Source organism: Salmo salar, chromosome 11 (genome assembly GCF_965601325.2).
Source record: "Salmo salar chromosome 11, fSalSal1, whole genome shotgun sequence".
Classification (NCBI taxonomy): Eukaryota; Metazoa; Chordata; class Actinopteri; order Salmoniformes; family Salmonidae; genus Salmo; species Salmo salar.
The window spans coordinates 98675230-98703081 of NC_138301.1; the positions used below are offsets into that span (position 1 = coordinate 98675230).

At 42.7% G+C, this 27852-nt stretch overlaps 1 protein-coding gene across 4 annotated transcripts in view; it reads left to right on the forward strand.

Moving 5' to 3' along the window:
* The window catches only part of LOC106563260 (nuclear pore complex protein Nup214), a 58635-nt gene extending 36419 nt beyond the window's left edge, over positions 1-22216 (forward strand). For 2 of the 4 annotated variants that reach the window (XM_082958179.1, XM_014128682.3), the window contains 7 exons: positions 1171-1238; positions 1512-1692; positions 4097-4264; positions 5717-5888; positions 8560-8714; positions 11966-11999; positions 13774-14810. In XM_082958179.1, coding sequence (XP_082814305.1) covers positions 1171-1238; positions 1512-1692; positions 4097-4264; positions 5717-5888; positions 8560-8714; positions 11966-11999; positions 13774-13819 — 824 coding nt within the window. In that variant the 3' untranslated portion in view covers positions 13820-14810. Of the gene's footprint in view, positions 1-1170; positions 1239-1511; positions 1693-4096; positions 4265-5716; positions 5889-8559; positions 8715-11965; positions 12000-13773; positions 14811-21104; positions 21146-21241 lie in introns of those variants that run through there. The other 2 variants (XM_082958178.1, XM_082958177.1) reach the window with 2 other exon arrangements.
* Positions 22217-27852: the final 5636 nt, after the last annotated feature.

A 27852-nucleotide genomic window follows, 5' to 3' on the forward strand; every position in this document is an offset into this window, starting at 1 on the left:
GAGTTAAGAAAATCTGAAATGCTATCAGATCCCCAAATGGACACATTTATAAGCCTACGTTTACACGCAGGCCAGGTAGCCAAAGCCTACTTTTGTGTAATCAGGTCCGTGTCCTTACTCAACATTGACAGGAGCCCTCCATACAAAATGGACAACTCGTAAATGGAATGACATAAACCAAAACTTGTTTCTCACAAGTGTAACCTAGGTTGTGTGCTCTGCAAACAACGTGTCCACTCCGACAATGAGAACTGTAAAATATTGTAATATTGAATGCCTATATTGAATGCATTAACAGAAATGACTGTAACCAAACATTGTAGATGATAAATGATGGGAATTAACAGTACATGTACTACTGGTGATACTGGTGTGCCATCCCTGCGTTCTCCACAATGGATTAGCCCACTCAGACAGGCATCAATCAAGACATGTGCAATACATTTTTGTTGTTGCAACTGCTCAACTAAAATATTCTCGATCGACCAACAGCCTATCAACCAAACAATCGATCAGTCAGCTACTGTTTCTTTTATAGAAAATTTGCATACACAGTCAGAAGCATTTAATCTACGCCCTAAACTTGTTCTCAAACAAAGTCACCACATGGACTAATTCAAGCCACAGTAAATGATAAGGTGGGTGTCATGAATGAGTGAGTTATTGCCAAGTCCCAGGTCCAGACTAAAGGCAGTCCCAGCATTAATTTGTATGGCTGGCTTTGTCACACACGCAGGCACGCCCACACACACAGCTTACGCTCTGCCACACACACAGCATGTACGCATCCATCTAGAGTTTGTCAGGGGGCTGATCACACTGCATACATATCCAGTGTACATGGTGGCATTGTGTCAGAGATAAATGTGGGGATTTGTATTTTTCTGCTCCACTGTCTTCCAGCCTCAGTCATCTATAACCTGCAAAGAAAATAGTTCTGTCGCCAAAGTCTAATGCTGCTGGAACGAGACCATCCATAAAACGACTGCACTGTCAGCGTACACACACACACACAGTTCTGATTTCCTACCACTGACATCATCGCTAACCTTAAATGACTGCACGTCTAAAGGACAAATTGTGATAGTTTGCATGGTTGTATTGGTAGTACAGAGCCTGCTTAATGTATTTTATGTGCTACTTATTATTTTCTGTCCTCTTCCCTCCCAGCTTTCGGAAGTTCCTCCGCTACCTCAGTGTTCGGTCAACAGCCCAGTACTGGGAGTGTCTTTGGACAGGTAACATTCACATTTGACAGTGTGTACAAATAGACAACCATCCTACCATTTTGATATGTAACACTTCAGGGAAAGACTCCCAAATGCCCCTCTTCAAATGTGCACACGCCGCACCACTCACATACACATTAGATGTATTATTGCATTTGGGTAAGAATCATGGACAGAACTCATCAGGGAGGCTCATATGTACTTATTACTGCATAACCAACACTGATCATTGTGACCTTGTTGTGACCGTGGCTGTGCACCCCTCCCCCCTATCCTACCCAGCAGCAGCCATCCAGCGGTGGGGGTCTGTTTGGATCTGGCTCTGCCCCGGCTGCAGGCTCCCAGCAGGCAGGGGGAGGCTTCTTCAGTGGCCTGGGGGGCAAACCCAGTGAGGACGCCGCCAACAAGAACCCTTTTGGCACTGCCGCTGCCACCGGGGGCTTCGGACAGCCCAACCAGACAGGTGGGAGAACCCACAGGGGCCGAGAAGGGTTGTAGCAGAAAGGATGACTGATCTTAGATTTAAACTTTCTGTTCAATTTTAAGACGGACGGGTGCAGTTATCATCAGCAGGGGGGACCCTTTGATTGACATCCCTCTTGCACAGGATGATAAAGTCCACTGCAAGCAACACAATGCAAATTACCAGAGTTCTTAAAATTATAGCTCAAATATTTTTGCATTAATGTTATCAAGACCGATGTTTTCATGTGGGGGGAGGTAGCGAATATAATCATATTTTTTGTTTCTAAACACAGCCTCACGTAAATCGATTTTCCTCAGCATTATGCTGCGAGTCTTAATCTCATAAGCAGAGCAGTGATTTAGCCTGTTGCTGGAGGCACTGACAGCGTATGTATCTGTGCTGTCCTATCTATGACACAACATGAGTCTGCACCATCCTCTATAGCTCCCGGTCTTATGTTACTGCTCAACAGACTGGCATAGTTTTCCATGGCAAATAGGCTTGTTTCTGTATGTTTTCTTATTCCTCTAATGCACACAAACTGCATCGAATCATCCATGTTTGTTCTGTAGATGAATGCAAATATGCTCATATTTTCCCTACCTTTGAGACCTTGAGGTGGAACGTGATTCATTTGTGTTAAACGATGTTAATGAAATCATTAGTCTACTTTTCTTCTAAGCTATATTTCACTGTGGTACTGTACATGTAGGTTTGATGAGTAGAAATGTCCACTTGAGCCACCCCCATACTGTGCTCCTATGCCCTCTTTTGTTCCGAATTGAAATGGTGCAGTATTCTGATTATGGCTATGTGAATATGTATGACCCATTTCATAGGGACTATGTGATAGTATACTATATCCCTTGTTTGCCCACGGCTTTGATTCTTATGAGAGATATGTCATGCTATGGCACTCATGTATTGCTTTTTATGACATTTTCCCTGAACATATTCTTACCCACATTTTTACCCATGTCTTTGCTGCATGCAGACCATTCGCTTTTCGTCAAATTCCTCAATTCCATTGCTTCTTGGACAATCACCCTTGGGAAGAGCACTGCAAATTTCTATTTTCCTTGAGTAGCTCTTAACTGACAGTAGGCGTTGTGCCATGCTGCGTAATACATCAACTGTCCGTCCTAATGTCTTCCACACACACCTAATACCATTCAGCCACATATCCATTTCCTCCCTCCTTGTCTCTGATGAAAAGTGACCCCCTTTATCTGGTAGTCAGTCAGGTAACTTGTCTATGTGACCACCCAGCCACAGGAGAATCCATTTTCATTTGAAAGGTGATTCTTTTATTTTCTCAAGTTGTTTGCTTTCAAGTTACTATGTTGCAAATTGTTGGAGCGTGAAGTGCTAAATTGCATCTCAAATAAGATTTCAGTGTTGCGTGTCATTTACACACAAGTACTTTCCATGCATAGTATTACCATTATGGTGAAAGCATTGTGCAAAAGAAGTATGAAAATGGCTCCTAGAAGTAGTCTGGACTCCTAGAATAGTCTGGACTCTCTATGCTGATTTGATATATGATGTCTGGGACTTGGAAAAGATGTGTGAAATGAACATTGCTAGAAACCTTAATTCGAAAACTAGAATTTAACGATCGGAAATTAGGCTTTTAAACATCTCCAGTGTCTCGCTATCAAAAAGAGAGGAAAGATTTAAATGAGTCTTGAAACATTGGCAGCGTTGACATGGGGGCCACATCTGCCAGTGCAGTCGGAACAGAAAGTGACCAGTGGGCTGTGAGGTTGCAACTGATCACAGGTCAGATGAAGAGGCCGACTTCCCAGCCATTTAAAAGTGAGACGCACTGCACTGTGAAAATCAAAAGACAGAGGGAGACCTGGGTCAACCGGAAAGTGTGTTCTCATGACAACCCGAAACAATATTCCACCACATTCTAGAGATGAACATCTAATGAGCTTGGAGGGAGATGGATGGAGAAAGAGAGCTGAGTAGATGTGTCTGAGTAAGGAATCGTGGGCAGAAAAGAGAGCTCTGTGAAGCTGTCAAGGGTTTCCCATAGCATTGCTTAAGCAGGATGCTTAGCTCAGTGGCGCTCTGTCTAGAAATCTTTTGGGATGATTTTACGTCTTCAAAACTAACTCTGGGAAATATATGGTTGGTTTACTTTTGTGTAGAAACTCTTGTTTTTCTCTATCTTTTGGAAACACTAAGGCTGTTGACTTAACTATACGTTAACTGGAACTGAGTACCGGCCCTTCAAATGTTCTGCTGCTTGAGTTCCTGCACCTCTTATAGAATATTAGCTCAAAACTATTGCACCTAAATATGAACAGTCCCAGCACTCAAAATGAGTACAGGCACCTATTTCAGTTTAGCACTGCTATAAATCCACTGTTAACCTCTGTTTGTCCTACAGGAGGAACTACCCTGTTTGGGAACAGCGGAGCCAAAACCTTTGGCTTTGGCTCCCCAGCGTCAACATTCGGAGGGGGGGAGCAGACAGCTAGTGGAACCTTCAGCACGGGAGGGGGGAGCGTGGCCGCTCAGGGGTTCGGCTCCTTCTCCACCCCCACCAAACAAACAGGTAGGCTACACCCTCACCCCAAAACAAGTGACAAGTCACCCAGCTCTGTCAACTCCAGACTTTTGTGTCCATGGTGGTGTACTGTATATGTTCAAAAGTGTTATCCAACAATGTTACAAATAACCCTTCTGTTGTTAGCCGCACTGCTTCTTGACACACTGCCCGCTTAACCGAAGTCAGCGTGCATGCGCCCGGCCAGCCACCAGGAGGCGCTAGAGCACGATGGGACAAGGACATCCCGGCCGGCCAAACCCTCCCCTGACCTGGACGATGCTGGGCCAATTGTGCGCCGCCTCATGGGTCTCGGGTTGCGGCCGGCTGCGACACAGTCCGGGTTCGAACCCGGGTCTGTAGTTACGCTTCTAGCACTACGATGCAGTGCCTTGGGCCTCCCGAGTGGCGCAGCGGTCTCTTTACAATACTTTCTACCCTCTGTGAACGCATTCCCCATCACTATCCCCTCCATTATCTCTCTCTCTCTGCCAGTACAGCACTAGTGGATCATGGTTAGGCTACATTCCACAATGTAGCATCTTTCCGAGCTAGAGATAAACAGATATTGGCATCTACTTGGCTAAAGAAGTCAAAGCATCAATCAATTTAGTCAACGCAGTTATATTTCCTCAATTTAGCAAAAAATATCGCATATTTTTAACACCACCGCAGTTTTGTCTTGGCATTTTACTCAGATAGCTATATAGCGGTAGCATCTACCCCTAAACTCTTCTGGTCATATTCACAACGCATCTAAGAATAGGAGTGCTGATCAAGGATCAGGTCATCCCTCTTATTCATTACCTGATCCTAGATCAGCACTTGTACTCTGAGACGCTTTATTAATACGGAACCTGGGGTTTTTGGTACTGCTGTCACTTCTATAGCTACTATCACTGGTCAGGGTCCAAGGAATGTAATCCCATTACATTAGCCCAATCAATTATTCACTGGGCCGTGCTCGTAGCCAGGCTGTTATTTCAGTGATCCCCTCTCTTTTCATCCCAGAGTGTGTGGTTGGAAATTGATTCCCATCAAGCCCTCATAACCCCAATGCTGTGTGCGTGCATGCGTGCGTGAGAGCTGTTGTCCCTGAACAGAAATGGAGGTGTTGTAGAGCAGACCATAATACAATAAAAACTTTATTAATCATGTTGGGGCTATTAGTTTCAGGGCAACAGCAGGTGTGACATACACATCCATCAAAGTTGAGGAAGAATATAAACATTGCCTGTGTTTGCTTCTATTTTTGAAGTATTTACTTATGTATGGTTAGTATTAGACTGTGGTAAGTGTCCCCTGAGACATTCTGTCCTGCCCGCCCATCTCAACGAATTCAAGAATATTGCTCATATACGTGTCAGCTTTATTCATGTAACTGTCCCTCTCACATATTGTTATCAAAGCAAAGTCAGCCAACTTACTCTTCCTCACACCCCTCTATCTGTACCCCTTCAGGTGGTTTTGGGAGCGCCCCTGTGTTCGGTAGCCCCCCCGCTTTCGGGGGCTCCCCAGCGTTTGGGGGGTCAGCAGCGTTTGGCTCGGCCCCATCCTTCAGCAGTCCCATGGGCTCCTCAGCCAGCAAGGTGTTTGGAGAGGGCACGGCAGCCGCCAACGTGGGAGGATTCGGGTAAGAGAGACACCCCTCTTAGACATTTATTGGATATGCAGAGTGAGATGTTTTGTATTATTCTAAAATGACAGTGTAGAAGAGCTCAATATTCTTGATAATACTGACCATAAAGGCTGTAGAATGTCTTGCAAAGTTTTTATGCATTTATTGCTGTATATTGGTTATTGTCTTGGTTTTGTTATGTATATTATGTATAGGGGCGGCAGGTAGCCTAGAGGTTAGAATGTTGGGACAGTAACCGTAAGGTTGCTATTTCGAATCCCCGAGCTGACAAGGTAAAAATCTGTCGTTCTGCCCCTGAACAAGGCAGTTAACCCACTGTTCCTAGGCCATCATTGTAAATATGAATTTGTTCTCAACTGACTTGCCTAGTTAAATAAAGGTTAAATAAATAAAAAATAAATATGGAAAAAGTTTGACAAATTAAAGGAAAGCAATATAGGGACAAGGGGCTTTAGCCATTCCAACTGAGAGCACACTGACACCTCCTAGCCACTGTTTTCATATTAACACATTAACACATACATTTTAACACATGGATTTTGTATTATTTACTTACTGATAATTAAATAATACCTTGCTAACCCCCAACCTCCTTTCTAAATTTGGGCATAATACCCTAAACCCTGCTCGGCTACACTGGCACACGTTAATGAGTTTGACATTTAATTTAGAAAAGTCCACAATAGTTGAGTATTGAAGATTTACTTACTGCATTTACGTCAAGTATTTTTGTATTTCTGGTATTTGTTTATCAGTCAGCTATAACCACCCAGACCTCCTGCAGAGTCAACCTTTGTTCTGAATTTAACATCAACCCTCATTGTACAATTATGGGAGAAAATGGGATTATTCCTCCATCGCCTCCCGCTCAGCTCCCTCTCCCCCTGGAGCAGTCCCCCTCTCCCCCTGGAGCAGGCCCCTGGCACGTGCAGGCCTGCTGAGGCGTTGGGCACCTCTGCCAAGCCCCAAACCACGGAGGCATGCAGAGCTAGATTATTCCAGATAATCCCACTCTGAGGTCATACCGCCAGCAGATTAAGATGGGCTAGTTCCCTTCTTCTCTCTAGCCTCCCTCTCTCTCTCTCTCCCCCCTGGGGTTGTTGTATTAGGCACAGGTCTTCTAGAGGGAATTGCCAACTAAACCCCCACCCCTCAATTCTCTACCACGCCCTCTACACACTCACACACACACGCTTTACACCCTCTGCCTCGGGTCCTATTGGCTGCAGGGAGATGGGAGCTAGCCTTGCCGTGCGTGAACTCATCTCTCTGTTTTTCTTATTCTTCTCCCATTCTCTCACTCCTTTCTCTATTTAAGTTGTCAGGGTTTCATCCTATTGGGCTGTCAGATGGCAGCAGGCCCAGTGGCTTGGTGTTTTCATTCATTCCCTTCCTCCATTCAGTCACACTTACTTCTTTTTTTTTTAAATCACCCCATCGTCTTGTTTATAAGGATAAATATTAATAAAGTTGTTTACGAATGCCTGTCCTAGTTTCGTTGTTTTCCAAACCCTGCAAATATTTCTTGAAAGATGGTTCAATGATACAGTACCTCATTACTCCCTACAACCAGTAAATGTCACCCTCCCTGTCTTTTTAAAGTGGCTCCTCAATTTAGCAGTGGGCCGTACAGAGAGATGAGGCGATTGACCCAAGGGCGGTTGAGGTGGGCGGGCTGACCAGCAAGAGATTGGCTCCTGTATTAGGGTCAGAGGTCAGCCTTTATTTCTGTCCAGGGGTCTACCCATGCTGCCTCCAAGATTAAAACCAGCAGAGCAACTGAGCTGGCTGGACGGCCCGGACTATTCTCTAACCCTCTCTTGCTTTCCCTCTATATTCTCACTCTCTTCTTTCATGTCTTTATTCGTCTGTCTATTTTTCCTCTTTCCCTCTCTCTCCGTCTCCTCTCTGACCACTGCAACACACTTATTACACATGCACATAGTATAGTATATCTGTCCTTCACTCATCCTCATCCCCTCATCTCTCTGCTGATGTTTGATGACTCTAGTCAAATAATCCTGGTTCGGTTGTGTGACTGGCACTGGTCTTGTCTGTCTCGCTCAGGGCACCTGAAGCCTCTGTCAGAAGTAGCTTCCCCTCACACTGTTCTACAACACATTTAAACTCAATAAAACATCAAACACACTCTGCTCCCTGACTGTGTCGCAGCTTCCACACACAGATCCCAGATCAGTAGGGGAAGAGTTGTGGGAGCATTAGCTACTTATTCCATTGTAATTTAAATCAAGGCTAATTGCAATATGCTTTGATGTAAAGGGCTCTGATATTATTTCAGGCAAGGCTGTTCCTCTGCATATTTTAGGTTACCTCTCCTCTCTGGGTTAGAATGGTAATGGGAACAGAGTAGAGGGACTGGGGTAGTGTGCTAGACTAGCTGTACTAAACAGTCTACAGACTGGAGGGAGAGCGAGTTAAGGAGTACAGAGCATAGTAATTCTTCCTCTGACTGTATGGTGTCAGGACTGACATAGAGTATTATAAAGTGGATGTAAACGGACCAGTGCGTCAATAACGTACCATTGTACCAATGGTTATTCAACACAGCCTCATGAAATGTTGATTAGGCTTGTTAGACTGTAATATTGAATATACAGTCTTTTAATGTTTTTAATCTTTTATGTGCGTTTCTCTTCCTTCACAGCTTTGCTTCCACTCAACAAAGCACACCGTCGTTTGGTGCTCTGGCCAACCAGAGTGCCCCATCATTTGGTAATCTGGCCCAGCAGCAGCAGGGGTCAGGGTTCGGAGCTCCTCAGCCCAGCGGCTTCTCTGGGTTCGGACAGCAGGGAGGAGGAGGTGAGTCGTAATATCTCACCCATTCAGTTCTTTCAGATCATTGCATGGGAACGCTGCTCTAGATTATCCAAGCCTTAATTGACAATTTCCCTTCCCTCCCCTCCCTATTCTTGTGACTGAACTGTACCAACAGTATGAAAGGAGTCCAACCCCCGGCTTAGTCATTACTGCCCCTGCAGTCTCCTCCCCACTCCCCCAGCCACGCTAATAAGGAACACATAAACAAGGTCCTCGTTTGAAGCCTTGCCAGTGAGTCCCTTCCCCTATTCCCCTGAAGTTGTTTTAATGTAACCTTTACTTAACTAGGCAAGTCAGTTAAGAACAAATTCTTATTTACAATGACGGCCTACCGGGGAACAGTGGGTTTAACTGCCTTGTTCAGGGGCAGAACGACAGATTTTTACATTGTCAGCTCTGGGATTCGATCCAGCAACCTTTCGGTTACTAGTCCAACCACTCTAACCACCTGCCGCCCCTGGTTAACTAAGCCCATTAGTGACTGTTTAAATAGCAGTCATTTAGGCTAGTGGCTAATGATATCCCCCAGCACTCTGTCTGCTATGCAGTACATCAGGGCCACAAGATGCAGTGCTAGGTTAATTCTAGGCTTGGCTAGCCGTGGGGATGGTGGAATCCCACTAGTGGCTTCCTATTAACCCACATTCCTACTACGGTCACATGCCGCCATGCAAGTTATCTTTTTTGTTTGTATATGGCACAGTTTTCTCAAGATGGGAAGAGGAGGGTGGGAAGAACTCTTTCAGCATCTTACTCTGAACAAAAATATAAACGCAACATGTAAAATGTTGGTCCCATGTTTCATGAGCCTGAAATAAAAGATCCCAGAAATGTTCAAGAAGATGATTAAACAGCATGATCATTACACAGGTGCAGGGGCAATAAAAGGCCACTCTAAAATGTGCAGTTTTGTCACACAACACAATGTCACAGATGTTTCACGTTTTGAGGGAGCGTGCAATTGGATTGCTGACTGCAGGAATGTCCACCAGAACTGTTGCAAGAGAATTCTCTACCATAAGCCTCCTCCAATGTTGTTTTAGAGAATTTGGCAGTATGTCCAACCGGCCTCACAACCGCGGGCCACATGTATGGTTTTGTGTGGGTGAGCGGTTTGCTGATGTCAATGTTGTGAACAGAATGCCCCATGGTGGAGTTATGGTATGGGCAGGCATAATCTATGGACAACGAACACAATTGCATTTTATTGGTTGCAATTTAAATGCAGAGGTACCGTGATGAGGTCCTGAGGCCTGTTATGAGGCCCATTTCTTTGTAAGATAGAGTACCAGTCAAAGGTTTGGACACCTACTCGTTCAAGGGTTTTTCTTTATTTTTACTATTTTCTAAATTGTAGAATAATAGTGAAGACCTCAAAACTATGAAATAATACATATGGAATCATGTAGTAACCAAAAAAGTGTTAAACAAATCAAAATATATTTTAGATTTTAGAGTCTTCAAAGTAGCCACCCTTTGCCTTGATGACTGCTTTGAACACTCTTGGTATTCTCTCAACCAGTCTTGAAGGAGTTCCCACATTTGCTGAGCACTTGTTGGCTGCTTTTCCTTCACTCTGTGGTCCAACTCATCCCAAACCATCTCAATTGGGTTGAAGTCAGGTGATTGTGGAGGCCAGGTCATCTGATGCGGCACTACCATCACTCTCCTTCTTGATCAAATAGCCCTTACACAGCCTGGAGGTGTGTTTTGGGTCATTGTCCTGTTGGAAAACAAATGATAGTCCCACTCAGCGCAAACCAGATGGGATGGTGTATTGCTGCAGAACACTGTGGTAATCACAGACCGTGTCACCAGCAAAGCACCCCCACACCATCACACTTCCTCCTCCATGCTTCACGTGGGAACTACACATGTGGAGATCATCCGTTCACCTACTCTGCGTCTCATAAAGACACGGTGGTTGGAACCAAAAATCTCAAAGTTGGACTCATCAGACCAAAGGACAGATTTCCACCGGTCTAATGTCCATTCCTCGTGTTTCTTGGCCAAAGCAAGTCTCTTCTTCTTTTAGTAGTGGTTTCTTTACAGCAATTTGACCATGAAGGCCTGATTCACGTAGTCTCCTCTGAACAGTTGCTGTTGAGATGTCTGTTACTTGAACTCTGTGAAGCATTTATTTGGGCTGCAATTTCTGAGGCTGGTAACTCTAATGAACTTATCCTCTGCAGCAGAGGTAACTCTGGGTCTTCCTTTCCTGTGACGGTCCTCATGAGAGACAATTTCATCATAGCGCTTGATAGTTTTTGTGACCGCACTTGAAGACACTTTCAAAGTTCTTGAAATGTTCCCTATTGACTGACCTTCATGTCTTAAAGCAATGATGAACGGTTGTTTCTTTTTGCTTATTTGAGCAGTTCTTGCCATAATATGGACTTGGTCTTTTACCAAATAGTGCTATCTTCTGTATACCACACCTACTTTGTCACAACCCAACTGATTGGCTCAAACACATTAAGAAGGAAAGAAATTCCACAAATAACTTTTAACAAGGTACACCTGTTAATTGAAATGCATTCTAGGTGACTACCGCATGAAGCTGGTTGAGTGAATGCCAAGAAGGCAAAGGGTGGCTGCTTTGAACAATCTCAACTATTATTCTACAATGTAGAAAATATTAAAAATATAAATCATTGAATGAGTAGGTATGTCTAAACTACAGATGCATATCTGTATTCCCAATCATGTGAAATCCATAGATTAGGGCCTATTTCAAATCCTGTTAGGTCTAGAGGAACTAGATAAGCTAGCACATTATTATGGTTTGTGTTGGCACCCAAGTGGTTGACTGGCTCTGGAACAGAGGTAATAAGGTGGAAGTAGTAGTAACTCACCTGGGGTTTCTCTCCCTGTTATTCAGTCAACATTTTACAGAGTAATTTTAAATAGTCTCTACTGAAAGTTCTATCTAGATCAAGGGTGTCAAACATCTGGGGGGGCGGGCAACTCAATATAATTTAAAATGACTAAAACCAAATTGAAACTGTAGAAATGATACTGAACCTACATTCATACAGTTTCTTGACTGTGTCCATCTGGCTAATAATCACAGAAATGAAAGCTAGACAGTCAGAGAGCACTGAAAATACCAAACAATTTTTGCACATTTTGACGACAAGGAAATCTAATCAATTTTCAGTGCCCCTGGGGCAAAATGAGTTTGATCTAGATTAAGTGTGTTTTGTTTTTTTGTGTGTATTTTTTTGTTGCAGGCTTCGGGTCTGCTGGCGGTTTTGGATCAAATCAGTAAGTATCACTCATCTTTGTGTGTGTGTGGATGGGTGTTTTGGTGTCTGTATACATTTATATGTTGAGTGTTTGAACCCTCCCTACACGCACTCGCTTGTGTCTCTGGCAGTAGTGTGTGAAGGAAAAGTGTGACCACAGCCCACTTATAAGAATCTGATGGGCAGCACGAATTCATAACAAGCTGCCCTAATATATCATCCCTCCTTCCCCCCTTTGGCCCTCCTGTACCTTATTCGACCCTCACCATTCTCATCTCTAACACCACTGATCTCCTCACCCTCGAGGCCTCACCCCAGACACTCGTCTACTCGAGCCGCTTCCCCATTTTTGCTGTCCTACCTCTACCTCTTCCCTTTCTCCCTCCTTTCTTTATATCCTGCCTCCTCCCTCCTTTCTTTCTCTGCCCTCCCTCCCTCTCTCCCCTCCTCCCTCCCTCTGTCTCCCATCCTGCCTCCTCACTCCCTCTCTCTCTCTCCCCTCCTGCCTCCTCCCTCGCTCTCCCTCCCTCCCTTCCTGCCCCCTCCCTCTCTCTCTCTCTCTCTCTCTCTCTCTCTCTCTCTCTCTCTCTCTCTCTCTCTCTCTCCCATCCTGCCTCCTCCCTCCCTCTCTCCCTCCTTTTGTCTATGCCCTCCTTTTCCTCCTCCCACTCTCCCGTGCCTCCTCTCATTGTGCTGCTGTGTCACATGGCCCCTGTGTATCCCCCAGGGTGCATTGCAGTGGAATGCGATCTGAAGTGCTCAGGAGAGTGTGGCGACACGGCCCAGCTCAGAGTCATTCACACGCTGTTAGATAAGCTCCTCTGTCTCCCTCCATTCCGCTTCACCCTCTCCCCTCCTCTTCTCCCTGTTCTTGTCTTCTATTGCTTGCTTTCTCTTCCTCGTCCCTCCTTTAACCCCCCCCATTTCCGACCTTGCTCCCTCCCTCACCCCCCCTTCTTCCTAATTCTCCTTCTCACTCACTCTCCTCTCTTCTTCCTCATCCCCTCATCGTACCCATTTTATAATTGTTGATGAGAGCAAAATGCTGCCAAGTGCTCTCAGATGGATCCTCTGTGTATGTTTTAGTTTCATTTGATGCAACTAGAATGTATGCTTAAAGAAACATGGTTTATATTAATACTCTTTGACACAAGCAAGCGTTGCGTTTAAAAAAAAAAAACAAGTCTTGATGTCATTCTGAATACATTTTCATGAGGCAGTGTTTTCATGTAGACAGAATTTACAGTACATAACTGCAGCTATATGTAGTTCTTAAATGAAGTTAATTTCATCCCCTCCTCCGTCCCATAAAAACTGATGCCACTCTTCATGTAGCTGCATCCTAGTATGACTCTGACTACCTGGACAGATCTCAAGTCCCTCTCATCACTCTTCCTCTCCTCCTTCTAGTCCCATTCCTTCTTTCTTCTCTCCACCTCCCTCAGTTCTCCCCCCCCCCCCCGCCCGCCTATCTCAACCCTCTCTCTCTCCTTCTCTGTTCCACCCATCCATTTACGCCTTCATCTTCCCTTTTTAGTGTGCAATGTGTTTATGTGTATCGTGTTCCCTCCAGGACTCCCTCATATATGTTGTATGTCCCTGTGTATACAGTACGTACATCCCTCACAGTACTGTCAGACAGCAGTAGTATTCCTCATAATCATCAGTCAGGGCAAGGCAGGGCCTAGGGGGAAAAGTCCAAACCATCACATAATAAGGTAGCTAACTTTCCAAGCAGAATTTTGTTTTTTTTGTTTTGTTTCTGTCTTCATTGTTTTTTGTTTTTTCTTCAGATCATCTTCTCAAACGTTTGGAGCCGGTCCGGGTTGGAGAAGCTAGTTTTTGTTGACCCCCCCCCCCTCCCCCCCCCCTCCGCCCCGGGCAAGTGCACCCCTGGTGTGTGTGACCAGCAACACTGCTCTCTGCAATCAAGCTCTTTGAGTAGACGACACCTAAAGGGAGAAGGGGGAGGAAGGGTGCGCATGTTGGGGGTGGAAGGAAGGGGGGTTGAGGTGAGACAGTCCAAACTAGTTGTAAAGTATGTAGACTGACCTTATAGACCATCGTAATAGTCTTACGTCAAGTACATCAGTGGTGACTACCATGTGGAATGTGTATTTGGATGAATGAATTTACATTTGTGTGTATTTTTCAAATCAGAACAGTAATTATTTATCACATAAATTGATCATCCACTGTGCAAAAACGTCAAGGGCACCTAATGTAGGTTTTTGTCATAATCCCATTAATACATTTATTATAAACTTCATTGGAATATTTAGTTACTTATTAATAATCCATTCACTTTACTTCACCTGTGCAACACCTGTATTCATATGAAATAGAATACTGTGCCGATGTCTTCATTGCCATCCACCATTGGCTGTAACGCTATAATAGATTTGTTCATCCATATGAACATTGTTTTCCTCTATAAAATAATTCTGCAGTTCATAATTTGGCCTCGTTCTCACATTTTGAATCTGGGAAAGTTCTAAACTTTCAATTGAAGTTTTAAGATATCTTATATTCCAAGCATTAGTAGTTCTGATAAGAATCAAGTTCTTAATGTTTCTCAAAACTTGTCTTGTCTCACTAAATGGAGTAGAAAATACCATCCTCCGCAACAATAATTCATCATTTACTGACTCCAGGCAAGACTTAGGCAGGTCGTTGATAGAAGTATCAACTGTTGATTGCGTACAATGAACTGCAATATGAGAAAATATTTTGCTTTTTATAATGCCTACTGCTGGTACCCCCTATTCTTATAAATATGTATATTTTATACATGGAAAATGGGAAATAAACTTGGCAATTCTCAAATCTGTATCTAATGTAGTCTCTTTTGTAGTCTAATGTAGTCTCTTCTCTCTTTGACAACGCACTCAAGATGAGCACTAATTGATCGCCTTTTGTTGTTTTAATGATGACAGCCTCTGGCTATTTTCCTATTGCCTTTGTCTGTTATATTTATTTTTTATTTAACTTGGCAAGTCAGTTAAGAACAAATTCTTATTTACAATGACGGCCTACCCCGGCCACATCCTCCCCTTACCCGGACGACACTGGGCCAATTGTGCCCTGCCCTATGGGACTCCCGATCATGGCCTGTTGTGATACAGCCCGGGGTCGAACCAGGGTCTGTAGTGATGCCTCTAGCACTGCGATGCAGTGCCTTAGACTCCCGAGGGGCACAGCGGTCTGTCTGTCTGCTTATTTAACAATTAGATGTCTTTGGATTAAATACTTTACTGACTATTGTATCCGTGGGGAAAATTTGTTGCAAATTTGTGGCAGTATCATGTAAGTTGATGTATTTAATTCATGTAATTCATTCATCAACTTTGTATTTAAGAGTATTTGAATCAGAGAAGAGCTGCTGAAGAGGGTTGTCTCTGGCATTAGCTGGCGAAAAATGAAATAATGGAATGCAGCATAAGTAAGGTAAGGGAGCTCCAGGCGGGTGGAGGAATTCACTGGCCCTTATTAAGTATTAGACATTTGGATGTAAGCCTAAGACATTGCAGGAATAAGTGTGTAGTGAAAAGAGGGGTGCTAGTGTTTTGTAGTGGTATCTGATGTTTGTGGCTGTCACCAGAATGCCATCCATGGTCACCGCAATTGAGAATGTCACCGTTGCTCTGTCCCCTTAACTCTGGCGGGCCTGGCAATGGGGGGAATGTTGCAAGCCCGGACACTCAAGTGATTGGGGAATGTTGCAGTCACAACATGTGACCTAGAGTCCTAGCTTCCCACTGTAACAGTTGAATTTATCCTCCCCTGTTTGCTAGGATATGATTGGTCACACACACTGGTCAGGGCAGATAATATTAGAGATGGATAACAGTCAGAGGTAGGCAAGACTAGAGAGAGGGAGTTACATTTGTATTGGGCTTCTGGATGTTTTCTACTGCATACTAATGTACAGTCAAGTTTGGAGACACCTTTTTCTTTATTTGTACTCTTTTCTACATTGTAGAATAATGGTGAAGACATCACAACTATGAAATAACACATGGAAACATGTAGTAACCAAAAAAGTGTTAAACAAATCTAAATATATTTGAGTTTCTTCAAAGTAGCCACCATTTGCCTTCATGACAGCTTTGCACACTCTTGACATTCTCTCAACCAGCTTCATGAGGTAGTCACCTGGAATGCATTTCAATTAACAAGTGTGCCTTGTTAATTTGTGGATTTTCTTTCCTTAGTGTTTTTGAGCCAATCAGTTATGTTATGACAAGGTAGGGGTGGTATACAGAAGATACTCCTATTTGGTAAAAGACCAAGTCCATATTACGGCAAGAACAGATCAAGTAAGCAAAGAGAAATGACAGTCCATTACTTTAAGACATGAAAGTCAGTCAAACATTTAAAGAACTTCAAGTGCAATCGCAAAAACTATCAAGCACTATGATGAAACTGGCTCTCATGAGGACCGTGAGAGGAAAGGAAGACCCAGAGTTACCTCTGCTGCAGAAGATGAGTTCATTAGAGTTACCAGCCTCAGAAATTGCAGCCCAAATAAAGGCTTAACAGAGTTCAAGTAACAGACACATCTCAACATCAACTGTTCAGAGGAAACTGCGTGAATCAGGCCTTCATGGTTGAATTGCTGCAAAAAAAACACTACTAAAGGACACAAGAAGAGACTTGCTTTGGCCAAGAAACACCACCAATGGACATTAGACCGAGATTTTTGGTTCCAACCGCCGTCTCTTTGTGAGACGCAGAGTAGGTGAACGGATTATCTCCGCATGTGTGGTTCCCACCGTGAAGCATGGAGGAGGAAGTGTGATGGTGTGGGGGTGCTTTGCTGGGGACACTGTCTGATTTATTTACAATTAAAGGCACACTTAACTAGCATGGCTACCACAGCATTTCAACTGGACAATGACCCGACACACCTCCAGGCTGTGTAAGGGCTATTTGACCAAGAAAGAGAGTGATGGAGTGCTGCATCAGATGACCTGGCCTCCACAGTCACCCGACCACAACCCAATTGAGATGGTTTGGGATGAGTTGGACTGCAAAGTGAAGGAAAAGCAGCCAACAAGTGCTCAGTATATTTGGGATCTCCTTCAAAACTGTTGGAAAAGCATTCCAGGTGAAGCTGGTTCAGAGAATGTCATGTGTGTGCAAAGCTGTCAAGGCAAAGGGTGGCTACTTTGAAGAATCTAAAATGTATTTTGATTTGTTTACCACTTATTGTTACTACATGATTCCATATCTGTTATTTCATAGTTTTGATATCTTCACTATTTGATATCTTCACTATTTGATATCTTCACTATCTACAAATAGTAAAAATAAAGAAAAACCTTTGAATGAGTAGGTGTGTCCAAACTTTTCACTGGTACTGTATGTTTTGCTTTTATTGCCCAAGGGGAGGTGTGTGTGTGTGTGTGTGTGTGTGTGTGTGTGTGTGTGTGTGTGTGTGTGTGTGTGTGTGTGTGTGTGTGTGTGTGTGTGGAATATCTGATTCGTTTCAATATCTAACTTGGCAATTAATTATACATTTTGCTACACGGGCTATCACGGAGCCAAAACTGCACTATTTGGATTGTAGGTTTACAGCACAGTATCCTCCCTCCTTCCCACTATTGACTTATTTGAACAGATCAAGAACAGTCTACTTTGTGTTGTGGATTTGCTGCTGCTGCGCAATGCTGATACGTACTCCGTGTCCTGTGGTGCTCAACAATGACTCCCAGAGTGCAGCACTGCCTTCACTCTCGTCCTTTTCTCTCCCTCCGTTGTTGCATCGCTCTGACAGAGAGTGGGAGAGTAGAGCAGTCATACAAGCACCCGTGGGGACAGCAGCTGTTTTTGAGGAATTCAGATAAAAATAACCACTCGGTCGGTTTCTCTCTCTCTTTTTACAGAGGGATGATTGGCATTGTTCACGCTCTCGCTGCTTCATCGGTCCAGCCTTTTCTGCTTGCTGGCTTGTCTACAAGCCGGCAGAGTGTGTAATGCAATAAGCCCACCCAGTGTTGGATGTGGAGGGGATTTCTTGGGTCAACCTATGTTGATGTACCCAGAGACATACAGTTGAAGTTGGATGTTTACATACACTTAGGTTGGAGTGTTAAAACTAGTTTTTCAACCACTCCACAAATTTCTTGTTAACAAACTATAGTTTTGGCAAGTCGGTTAGGACATCTACTTTGTGCATGACACAAGTCATTTTTCCAACAATTATTTACAGACACAGTGTATTAAGTTAAATAATCACAATTCCAGTGGGTCAGAAGTTTACATACAGTAAGTTGGCTGTGCCTTTAAACAGCTTGGAAAATTCCAGAAAATTATGTCATGGCTGTAGAAGCTTCTGATAGGCTATTTGACATAATCTGAGTCAATTGGAGGTGTGCCTGTGGATGTATTTCAAGGCCTACCTTCAAACTCAGTGCCTCTTTGCTTGACATCATGCGAAAATCAAAAGAAATCATCCAAGACCTCAGAAAAACAATTGTACATCTCCACAAGTCTGGTTCATCCTTGGGAGAAATTTCCAAACTCCTGAAGGTACCACATTCATCTGTACAAACAATAGTACTCAAGCATAAACACCATGGGACCACGCAGCTGTCATACCGCTCAGGAAGGAGACGCTTTCTGTCTCCTAGAGATGAACGTACTTTGGTGTGAAAAGTGCAAATCAATCCAAGAACAACAGCAAAGGACCTTGTGAAGATGCTGGAGGAAACAGGTACAAAGTATCTATAACCACAGTAAAACGAGTCCTATATCGACATAACCTGAAAAGCTCCTCAGCAAGGAAGAAGCCACTGCTCCAAAACCGCAATAAAAAAGCCAGACTACGGTTTGCAACGGCACATGGGGACAAAGATCGTACTTTTTGGAGAAATGTCCTCTGGTCTGATGAAACAAAAATAGAACTGTTTGGCCTAATGACCATCGTTACGTTTGGAGGAAAAGGGGGGAGTCTTGCAAGCCGAAAACACCATCCCAACTGTGAAGCACGGGGGTGGCAGCGTCATGTTGTGGGGGGTGCTTTGCTGCAGGAGGGACTTGTGTACTTCACAAAATAGATGGCATCATGAGGAGGACAATTATGTTGATATATTGAAGCAACATCTCAAGACATCAGTCAGGAAGTTAAAGCTTGGTCGCAAATGGGTCTTCCAAATGGACAATGAACCCAAGCATACTTCCAATGTTGTGGCAAAATGGCTTAAGGACAACAAAGTCAAGGTATTGGAGTGGCCATCACAAAGCCCTGACCTCAATCCTATAGAAAATTTGTGGGCAGAACTGAAAAAGCGTGTGCGAGCAAGGAGGCCTATAAACTTGACTCAGTTACACCAGCTCTGTCAGGAGGAATGGGCCAAAATTCACCCAATTTGTGGAAGGATACCTGAAATGTTTGACCCAAGTAAAACATTTTAAAGGCAATGCTACCAAATACTAATTGAGTGTATGTAAACTTCTGACCCACTGGGAATGTGATGAAAGAAATAAAAGCTGAAATAAATCATTCTCTCTACTCTTATTCTGACATTTCACATTCTTAAAATAAAGTGGTGATCCTAACTGACCTAAGACAGGGACTTTTTACTAGGTTTAAATGTCAGGAATTGTGAAAAACTGGGTTTAAATGTATTTGGCTAAGGTGTATGTAAACTTCCCACTTCAACTGTATGTAGCTAGCATTTAGAGGTATGGCACCTGTCCTGTTTTCTCGTCAGATGTATGCCACTTTTAGGTTATGGGAAAGTTATTGGCTTTAAGTTGAAGGTTTAGTCACATGTTGTCACTGGCTAATAGAGCTTACTTGCTTTACAACTCGTTCATCCTAGGAGAATTGGATTTGATTGTCTTCAAAGCCCCAGTGACTTGTTTAGCAACAGAGGCATGGGTGCCAGTGAGGGTAGCGTTTGATAACCTTGGTAAAAAATATCCCTTTCTCCCCACCACACATTGGACAGGGAGAGAGGTAAACAGATGTTTTAAAGTCTGATTTGGAGAGTGTAGTCAGTAATCACTATACTCTAGCTTTGTGGCTGGCAGCTTATTGTATTATGTAACGGGACGCAAGCAAACGAGAGCACACCAGAGACTACAAATTCAAGATCAGTGAGAGGTTTACAAATTCGCACTTCAAACTGTGGTTGCTTTCTTATTGCCTGATATACAGTAGCATTAGAAGTGTAGTTAGATGAGGTGTGTGTGTGTGTGCCATCTCCCAGCTGCCCAGTGCTATCCCAACAACACCATGTCATGCCAAGTGCATGTAGCCAATGTTTCCTTAACGTGGTCAGAGGTTTTGAAATACTGCTCGCGCTCTGTGTGTGTGTGTGTGATAGATAGATAGATAGTTGACCCTACTCCCAGTCTGTATTGCCTTGTCTGATTGGACAGTAAGGGTGAGTGCAGGAATCAGTCTGTGTGCCCTCTAGGGCTTTTACAGTAATTACATGCAGACATTTCGTATTTGATCGCCGTCTGTGCGAGGGTGCGCCAGTGAAATCAGCCATGCGACCCTGATTTTAACATCACATCAGCCAGCCAGTTATCTGATGGAGCCACAATCCACTAACTGAGGAGAGAGGAAATAACCTTCCATATCTTAAGCTGTGTGCTGTCAGTGTTTCTGTGTGGATGTATAGATTTACCTCAGCCGAGATAAGAGCCGCGGGCGTACATAGTAAATGAAATGAATCACAATTAGTGTCCACGCTCATCACTGATACCGGAAGAAGGCCGGTATTGTTATTTAAGAGGCTCTCGGTCTTAGCGCTGTTAGCGGAGGCTGGTTATTCATGCCCGGAGTGGAAACGCTCTTTACTGTAAAAACAACCTTCTCTCTCTTTATACTCCTGTCTGATAATATAGTACTCAATGTGTAGGTTTATATATGCCATGGGTTTAGACTGCTTGCTTGCTGTGAGTTCAGCTGCTGAATGCATCCCATGTGATAACAAAATATTAGCCTTAGCCCACTATTCCTCTTATTTCATCAAATGATTTAACTCATCCCTTGGTTGGTGTTACAGTTAATGGTGCCCCCCACTTTCATTGTTTGGGCATTAGCTTATCAAGTAGGAAATTGTCTTTAAACACAAATAACCTAAAAAGAAGTTGTTTCTTTCAGATGATCCAGTGGGGTCCCCTAATCCAGGAGGAAACTAAATGGTGTGTTTTCAAGTTGAGAACAAACCTGCTACAGTTAATAATGGAGGCCTGCGCAGCCATGCCGTGTCTGACACTGATGTTTCTGTGCTTTTACAGACCAAGATGGCCTGGACTACAATAAAGAATCTACGTTGTTTTAATTTTGGAGGGAGGGAGATCTGTTATTTTTGCCCACAATATGTTTATTATGTAAGCTTGGTCTACAGTATCTATAAAGAAATGATATCTGTTTCATCACAGGAAAAGAGCCTAATTAAACTCAAACTTGATGTTTGCAGTCATGCTTTACTGTACCTTTACAATATTGCGAGGGATTATGCTGAAAAACACGAGCCTGACAACTCTCACTAAATTCTTCCTCTGTTCTGTCGTTCGCTACATACTTTAGTCTGAGACTGCCATCTTTGAAGTTGTTTGGGGTGACGAGGCATTGTACAAAATGTAATCAGCAATTGGATTGTCTCTGACCAATCAGAGTATGAAAGCCAATGACGAACTTTCAAACCACCGCTTTACTCACGTGTGTTCTGGCTCTAGCCCAACCCATAGGTTTCTGGTCCAATCAGACGGTACCAAATGTGTTCCTATTCGGTGAAGGAGGTACTCAGATACAGACTCATTGCAGAGAAGAAACTAACATCCGTGGGCATGGTCTAGTGTTTGACCTGAACAAGGAGTGTGGGTAGCCAGGCAAGAAATACACTAGACCCTTGCAGTTTTCAGAAACAGTAGCACATTATTGACCTTTCCAGGACACCATAATAGGAGTTTATCCAAAAATAGCAGAGTTGTGATTAAATTCCCTTCACATGATCAAATATTTACAGCCTGATATTCTCGTCATGATGTGGGAATATCCCCATGCTCTTCTTCGGTGGACATGGTAACCCTAACACGTACATGGAGGTATTTCTAACATTTTTGGTGACTGGGAGATAGATTTCAGGTTGACTACAGCGCTCAAATCATGACTTATTGCTCCCTAACTGCATTTTTTTTTACCACCGTTAAAGTGCCAGGGTCTATGGATGTTGTTATTATGTTTCAATAAACTGTGCAAACTCCTTTGGATATTTGGATAATTGTAGATTCTTGCAGTTATGGAAGCTACTCTGAAATATAGTTTATCAAGCTAGCAATTACTTCACAATGGAAGAAGTTAAGCTACATTAAAGCTACCTGTAAGAAATTGTTTACTTAATTAAAGTACTTAAATACGTTTTTTCACTACTTCCAAACTACTTTGAAAGAATAGCATATCTAAATCTGAAATGTCAGACTACAAATTGCAAGAACAGATTACTCTTGTCAGATGTTAACATAATGTGTGAGTTAGCCTATTAAACCCAAAAAGTGAGAATTAAGCACAGTGTTTCAAGTGAGAATTAGGTAAGTCTGATGCCGAAAAAGAGAGGAAATGATTGCCTACTTCACCCATATTTTATTTTTGATTAAAATAATTGTGTGTAGTTCCTGTATTTAGCTGCTACACTACATGGCAGAGAAAGTAATTAACTAGTGAAACACTACCAAGATTTTAATTTAGTTCAACGACCACCAAGGTACTGCAAAATGTCATTAAAAGACTAGTTCACTACTCCCCAACACTGGATTCTTGCATGAGCCGCCTTCGGAAAGTATTATGACCCCCTTTAATTTTTCCACATTTTGTTATGTTATAGCCTTATTCAAAAATCGATTTAAAAACAAAAAATCCCCAGGAATCTACACACAATATCCCATAATGACAAAGCGAAAACAGGTTTTTAGAATACATTTTTTTAACTGAAATACCTTATTTACATAAGTATTCAGACCCTTTGCTATGAGATGTGAAATTGAGCTCAGGTGCATCCTGTTTCCATTGATCATCCTTGAGATGTTTCTACAACTTGATTGGAGTCCACCTGTGGTAAATTTAATTGATTGGACATGATTTGGAAAGGCACACACCTATCTATATAAGGTCCCACAGTTGATAGTGCATGTCAGAGCAAAAACCAAGCCATGAGGTTGAAGGAATTGTCCGTAGAGCTCTGAGATAGGATTTTGTCAAGGCACAGATCTGGGGAAGTGTACCAAAAAATGTCTGCAGCATTGGCGGTTCCCGAGAACACAGTGGCCTCCTTCATTCTTCAATGAAAGAAGTTTGGAACCACCAAGACGCCCGGCCAAACTGCATGATCGGGGGAGAAGGGCCTTGGTCAGGGAGGTGACCAAGAACCCGTGGTCACTCTGACAGAGCTCCAGAGTTCCTCTGTGGAGATGGGAGAACCTTCCAGAAGGACAAGCATTTCTGCAGCACTCCACCATTCAGACCTTAATGGTAGAGTGGCCAGACGGAAGCCACTCCTCAGTAAAAGGAACATGATAGCCCGCTTGGAGTTTGTCAAAAGGCAAGTAAAGACTCTCAGACCATGAGAAGCAAGATTCTCTGGTCTGATGAAACCAAGATTGAACTCTTTGGTCTGAATGGCAAGCGTAAATTCTGGAAGAAACCTGGCACCATCCCTACGGTGAAGCATGGTGGTGGCAGCATCATGCTATGGGGATGTTTTTCAGCTGCAGGGACTGGGAGACTAGTCAGGATCGAGGGAAAGATGAACGGAGAAAAGTACAGAGAGATCCTTGATGAAAACCTGTTCCAGAGCGCTCAGGACCCCCGCCTGGGGCAAAGGGTCTCCTTCCCACAGGACAACGACCCTTAGCACACAGCCCGATCAAACATTTCTGGAGAGACCTGACAATAGCTGTGCAGCAACGCTCCCCATCCAACCTGACAGAGCTTGAGAGCATCTGCAGAGAAGATTGTGAGAAACTCCCCAAATATAGGTGTGCCAAGCGTGTAGCGTCATACCCAAGAAGACTCTAGGCTGTAATCGCTGTGAAAGGTGTTTCAACAAAGTACTGAGTAGATGGTCTGAATACTTATTTCAGTATATTTTTTTATAAATTAGAAACAACAAAAAAATCCTGTTTTTGCTTTGTCATTATGAGGTATTGTGTGTAGATTGAGATTTTTTTATTTTTAAATAATCAATTTTAGAATAAGGCTGTAACCTACCAAAATGTGGAGGGGTCTGAATACTTTCTGAAGGCACTATAAACATATTGGTTTCAAAATCAATAGTGGTGGTTAGGAAATTAGTCCCATAAAATTCCAGCGCAATGAATATTTCATATTTCATGTCAAACCTTGCTTGTTGAAGATGGTCACATCTCACGGTCTGAAATGTTGCATAAGAACCACAACAATATGAATACATCTCATTTGAGTTTAATTCCTTCTCAAAACTTCCCTTCCTGTTCCAGCAAATCAATAGCAGAATGATTAACTGTAGCACTGTAGAGGCAGATCTTTAACTGTTTCTGGTGATCATTCATTCTTCACCATTAGAAAAATAGGATCCAATTTATGCACAAGTCTTGCCTGTCGATCAGCTGCCTTGCTTTAGCATGGGAATAGTAGGGAACATGTTCGTGACCGGTTGTTGTGGATGTTGTAAGGTGTTACACTTGAAACGGACATGTGGAATTTTAAGTGCACACCGATTAGACCCACACTTGGAGTGCAGTAAAAATGTTTTGTAGGTGTGCACCGTATAATGGCCTGGAGAAATGTAATCTAGTTTCAATGTGCAAAACGTTTTATTAATATGCTGGTACTATTGCAAGGCACATGCAACTGGATGCGGACGTGCACTCTACACAACTCTGACCTTTACATTTACATCATTTAGCAAACGCTCTTATCCAGAGCGACTTACAAATTGGTGCATTCACCTATCCAGTGGAACAACCACTTTACAATAGTACATCTATATCTTTCTTTTGGGGGGGGGGGGTTAGAAGGATTACTTAATCCTATCCCAGGTATTCCTTAAAGAGGTGGGGTTTCAGGTGTCTCCGGAAGGTGGTGATTGACTCCTCTGTCCTGGAAAGTATATGGAAAGTATATTGTTTCAATGGGGCACTCCTTGTTCTGTCACACACAGATGCCAGTCGGCAGTGGTGCCCCCCCCCCCCCCCCCCCCCCACCTTTCTTAATCCTGTCATTCTTTACCTCGGTCCCCATCGAGTGTAATCCCTGTTGGATGATAAACTGTGGGGGATTGGAAGATCTGGGTGAAATGAGAGGAATCGGCCACATGTTTTATTAATGGCGGTGTGTGGGTGCAGGACTGACAGTGCCAGTTTAAAACTCTGACAGGAGAAGATCCCTTGCACAAGCCTATTTTCCTCAGTAATCTGTAAGGAAGCGTTGGTGAATTTGAAAGCAGTGTTGAAGCAACTGATCTCAGATGCAACCTCTCATAAATACATTGCATTGGTTAAGTATATTATGCTTCAAAATGACTTTTACTGTGTTTGTATTGGTTGTAACAGTGAGTCTTGCAAATTATGCTGAATGGATTGAATTCTGCATGGATCCGATTTCAAAAGGCTTTGTGATTTATTTGACACACAGTATTGTAGTATCATTATTCAAACTGGCCTTTCACCACATCTACTTTTTCTCTGTTACCCATGCCGTTTCCCCCAGCTGCACTCTGTCAACTCTAATCTGCCCACGTAGCATCGATCAATCTGTTACATAATGTAGACATGAAGGTCGCAGCCAGGTTTTCTACACAGATCTATCTTTTTCCAAGGAACTGTTTTTGCACCCATTACACAGCATGTCATTCATTTTACCACCATTGCAACAAAGCTTAAATAATTCAAATTCTTAACAGGTATAAAACACCTGATTCTCTCACTGGCAGCTGTTACTAAGGTGTTAGACTTACCAGGTGAATCCAGTTGAAAGCTATGATCCCAGTGGTGGAAAAAGTACCCAATTGTCATACTTGTGTAAAAGGAAAGATACCTTACATGTACATATTCTCATTCACCCCTTTAGATTGGTGTGTATTAGGTAGTTGTTGGGGATTGTTATATTACTTGTTAGCTATTACTGCACTGTCGGAACTAGAAGCACAAGCACTTCGCTACACTCGCATTAACATCTGCTAACCATGTGTATGTGACAAATACAATTTGATTTGATTTGACCGTCATACAAAATGACTCAAGTGAAAGTCACCCAGTAAAATACTGCTTGAGTACAAGTCTAAAAGTGTTTGGTTGTAAATATACTTAAGTATCAAAAGTAAAAGTATAAATCTTTTCAAATTCCTTATTATGGAACACTGGTCATTTGTATAATGTACATACTGTTACATACAGTACTTACCTATTTCATATGTATATACTGTATTCTAGTTAAGTCTATCCTATTCAACTATTGCTGTACATATACTATTCTATCCTTTGTATTCTTCATATATATTACATATTCTTTCCACATACTGTCCATAATGTCTATACATCCCATCACATACAGTGCCTTCGCAAAGTATTCAGACCCCTTGACTTTTTATACATTTTGTTACATTTGCCTTATTCTAAAATGTATTAAATTGTTTTTTCCCCTCAATCTACACATAATTCCCCATAATGACAAAGCAAAACAATTTTTTTACATTTTTGCTAATTTATAAAAAATAATATCACAACATAAATATTCAGACTCTTTACTCAGAACTTTGTTGAAGCACCTTTGGCAGCGATTACAGCATCAAGTCTTCTTGGGTATGACGCTATAAGCTTGGCACACCTGTATTTGGGGAGTTTCTCCCATTCTTCTCTGCAGATCCTCTCAAGCTCTGCCTGGTTGGAAGGGGATAATTAATGTATACATACAATCAGGTCTATGATTATTGGTACCCTTGATAAAGATAAGCAAAAAAGACTGTTTAAAAATAAATAATACAAATACTGAGCTATATTGTATGCTAAAAATGTATACAATTTATATTATTTTATACTAATACAATTGCTCAGATAAATAGTTTTTGCTAAACAAGTAATAAAAAAAAAAGCCAAAAGATAGGGGTCAAAATGATTGGCACCCCTGTTTTCAATACTCTAGCAACCACCCCTTGTGAGGACAATGACACTGAGCCTTTTTCTAAAATGTTTTTTTGAGATTGGAGAACATGTTTGGATGGATTGACCATTCCTCCAAACAGAATCTTTCCAGATCCTTGATATCCTTTGTCTGCTCTTATGGACTGCCCTCTTCAATTCAAACCACAGGTTTTAAATAGGTTTCAAGTCCGGAGACTGAGATGGCCATTTCAAAATGTGGATTTTGTGGTCGATTAACCATTTCTTTCTGGATTTTGATTAGTGCTTGGGGTTATTGTCATGCTGGAAGACCCACTTGCAGCCAAGTGTCATCCTCCACGGTGTGCTCCACAGTGAGTCCCTGAGCCATAGGAAAAGATCATGGATTTTCCTGGCTCCTAGGTCTTGGAAAGCTTATTCTGAACTCCGTCTTCCATGTATACTGGGATGATATGCTATTTTATCAATACAATTCAAAAGGACTGGAAGGTGTGCTTTTAGAATCTTTTTGACATAAGGCTGAAGATTAAACCAAAGATACCCGCAGACTGCTTACAGTATTTCATTCTCAATGCTTTTTTTTAATTAGTATTTCTGTGCCACCGAATTCAATTTGTCTTTGTATACACAGCACTTGAGAAACACTGGATCTGTGTACACCGCTGTGAGACTTTGATTCTAGTTGCCAGTGTGTTATGTTACAAACCTGTGTTTTGTTTGTTTGTGTTTGTACCCCAGGATCTAGTTCTGTAGGT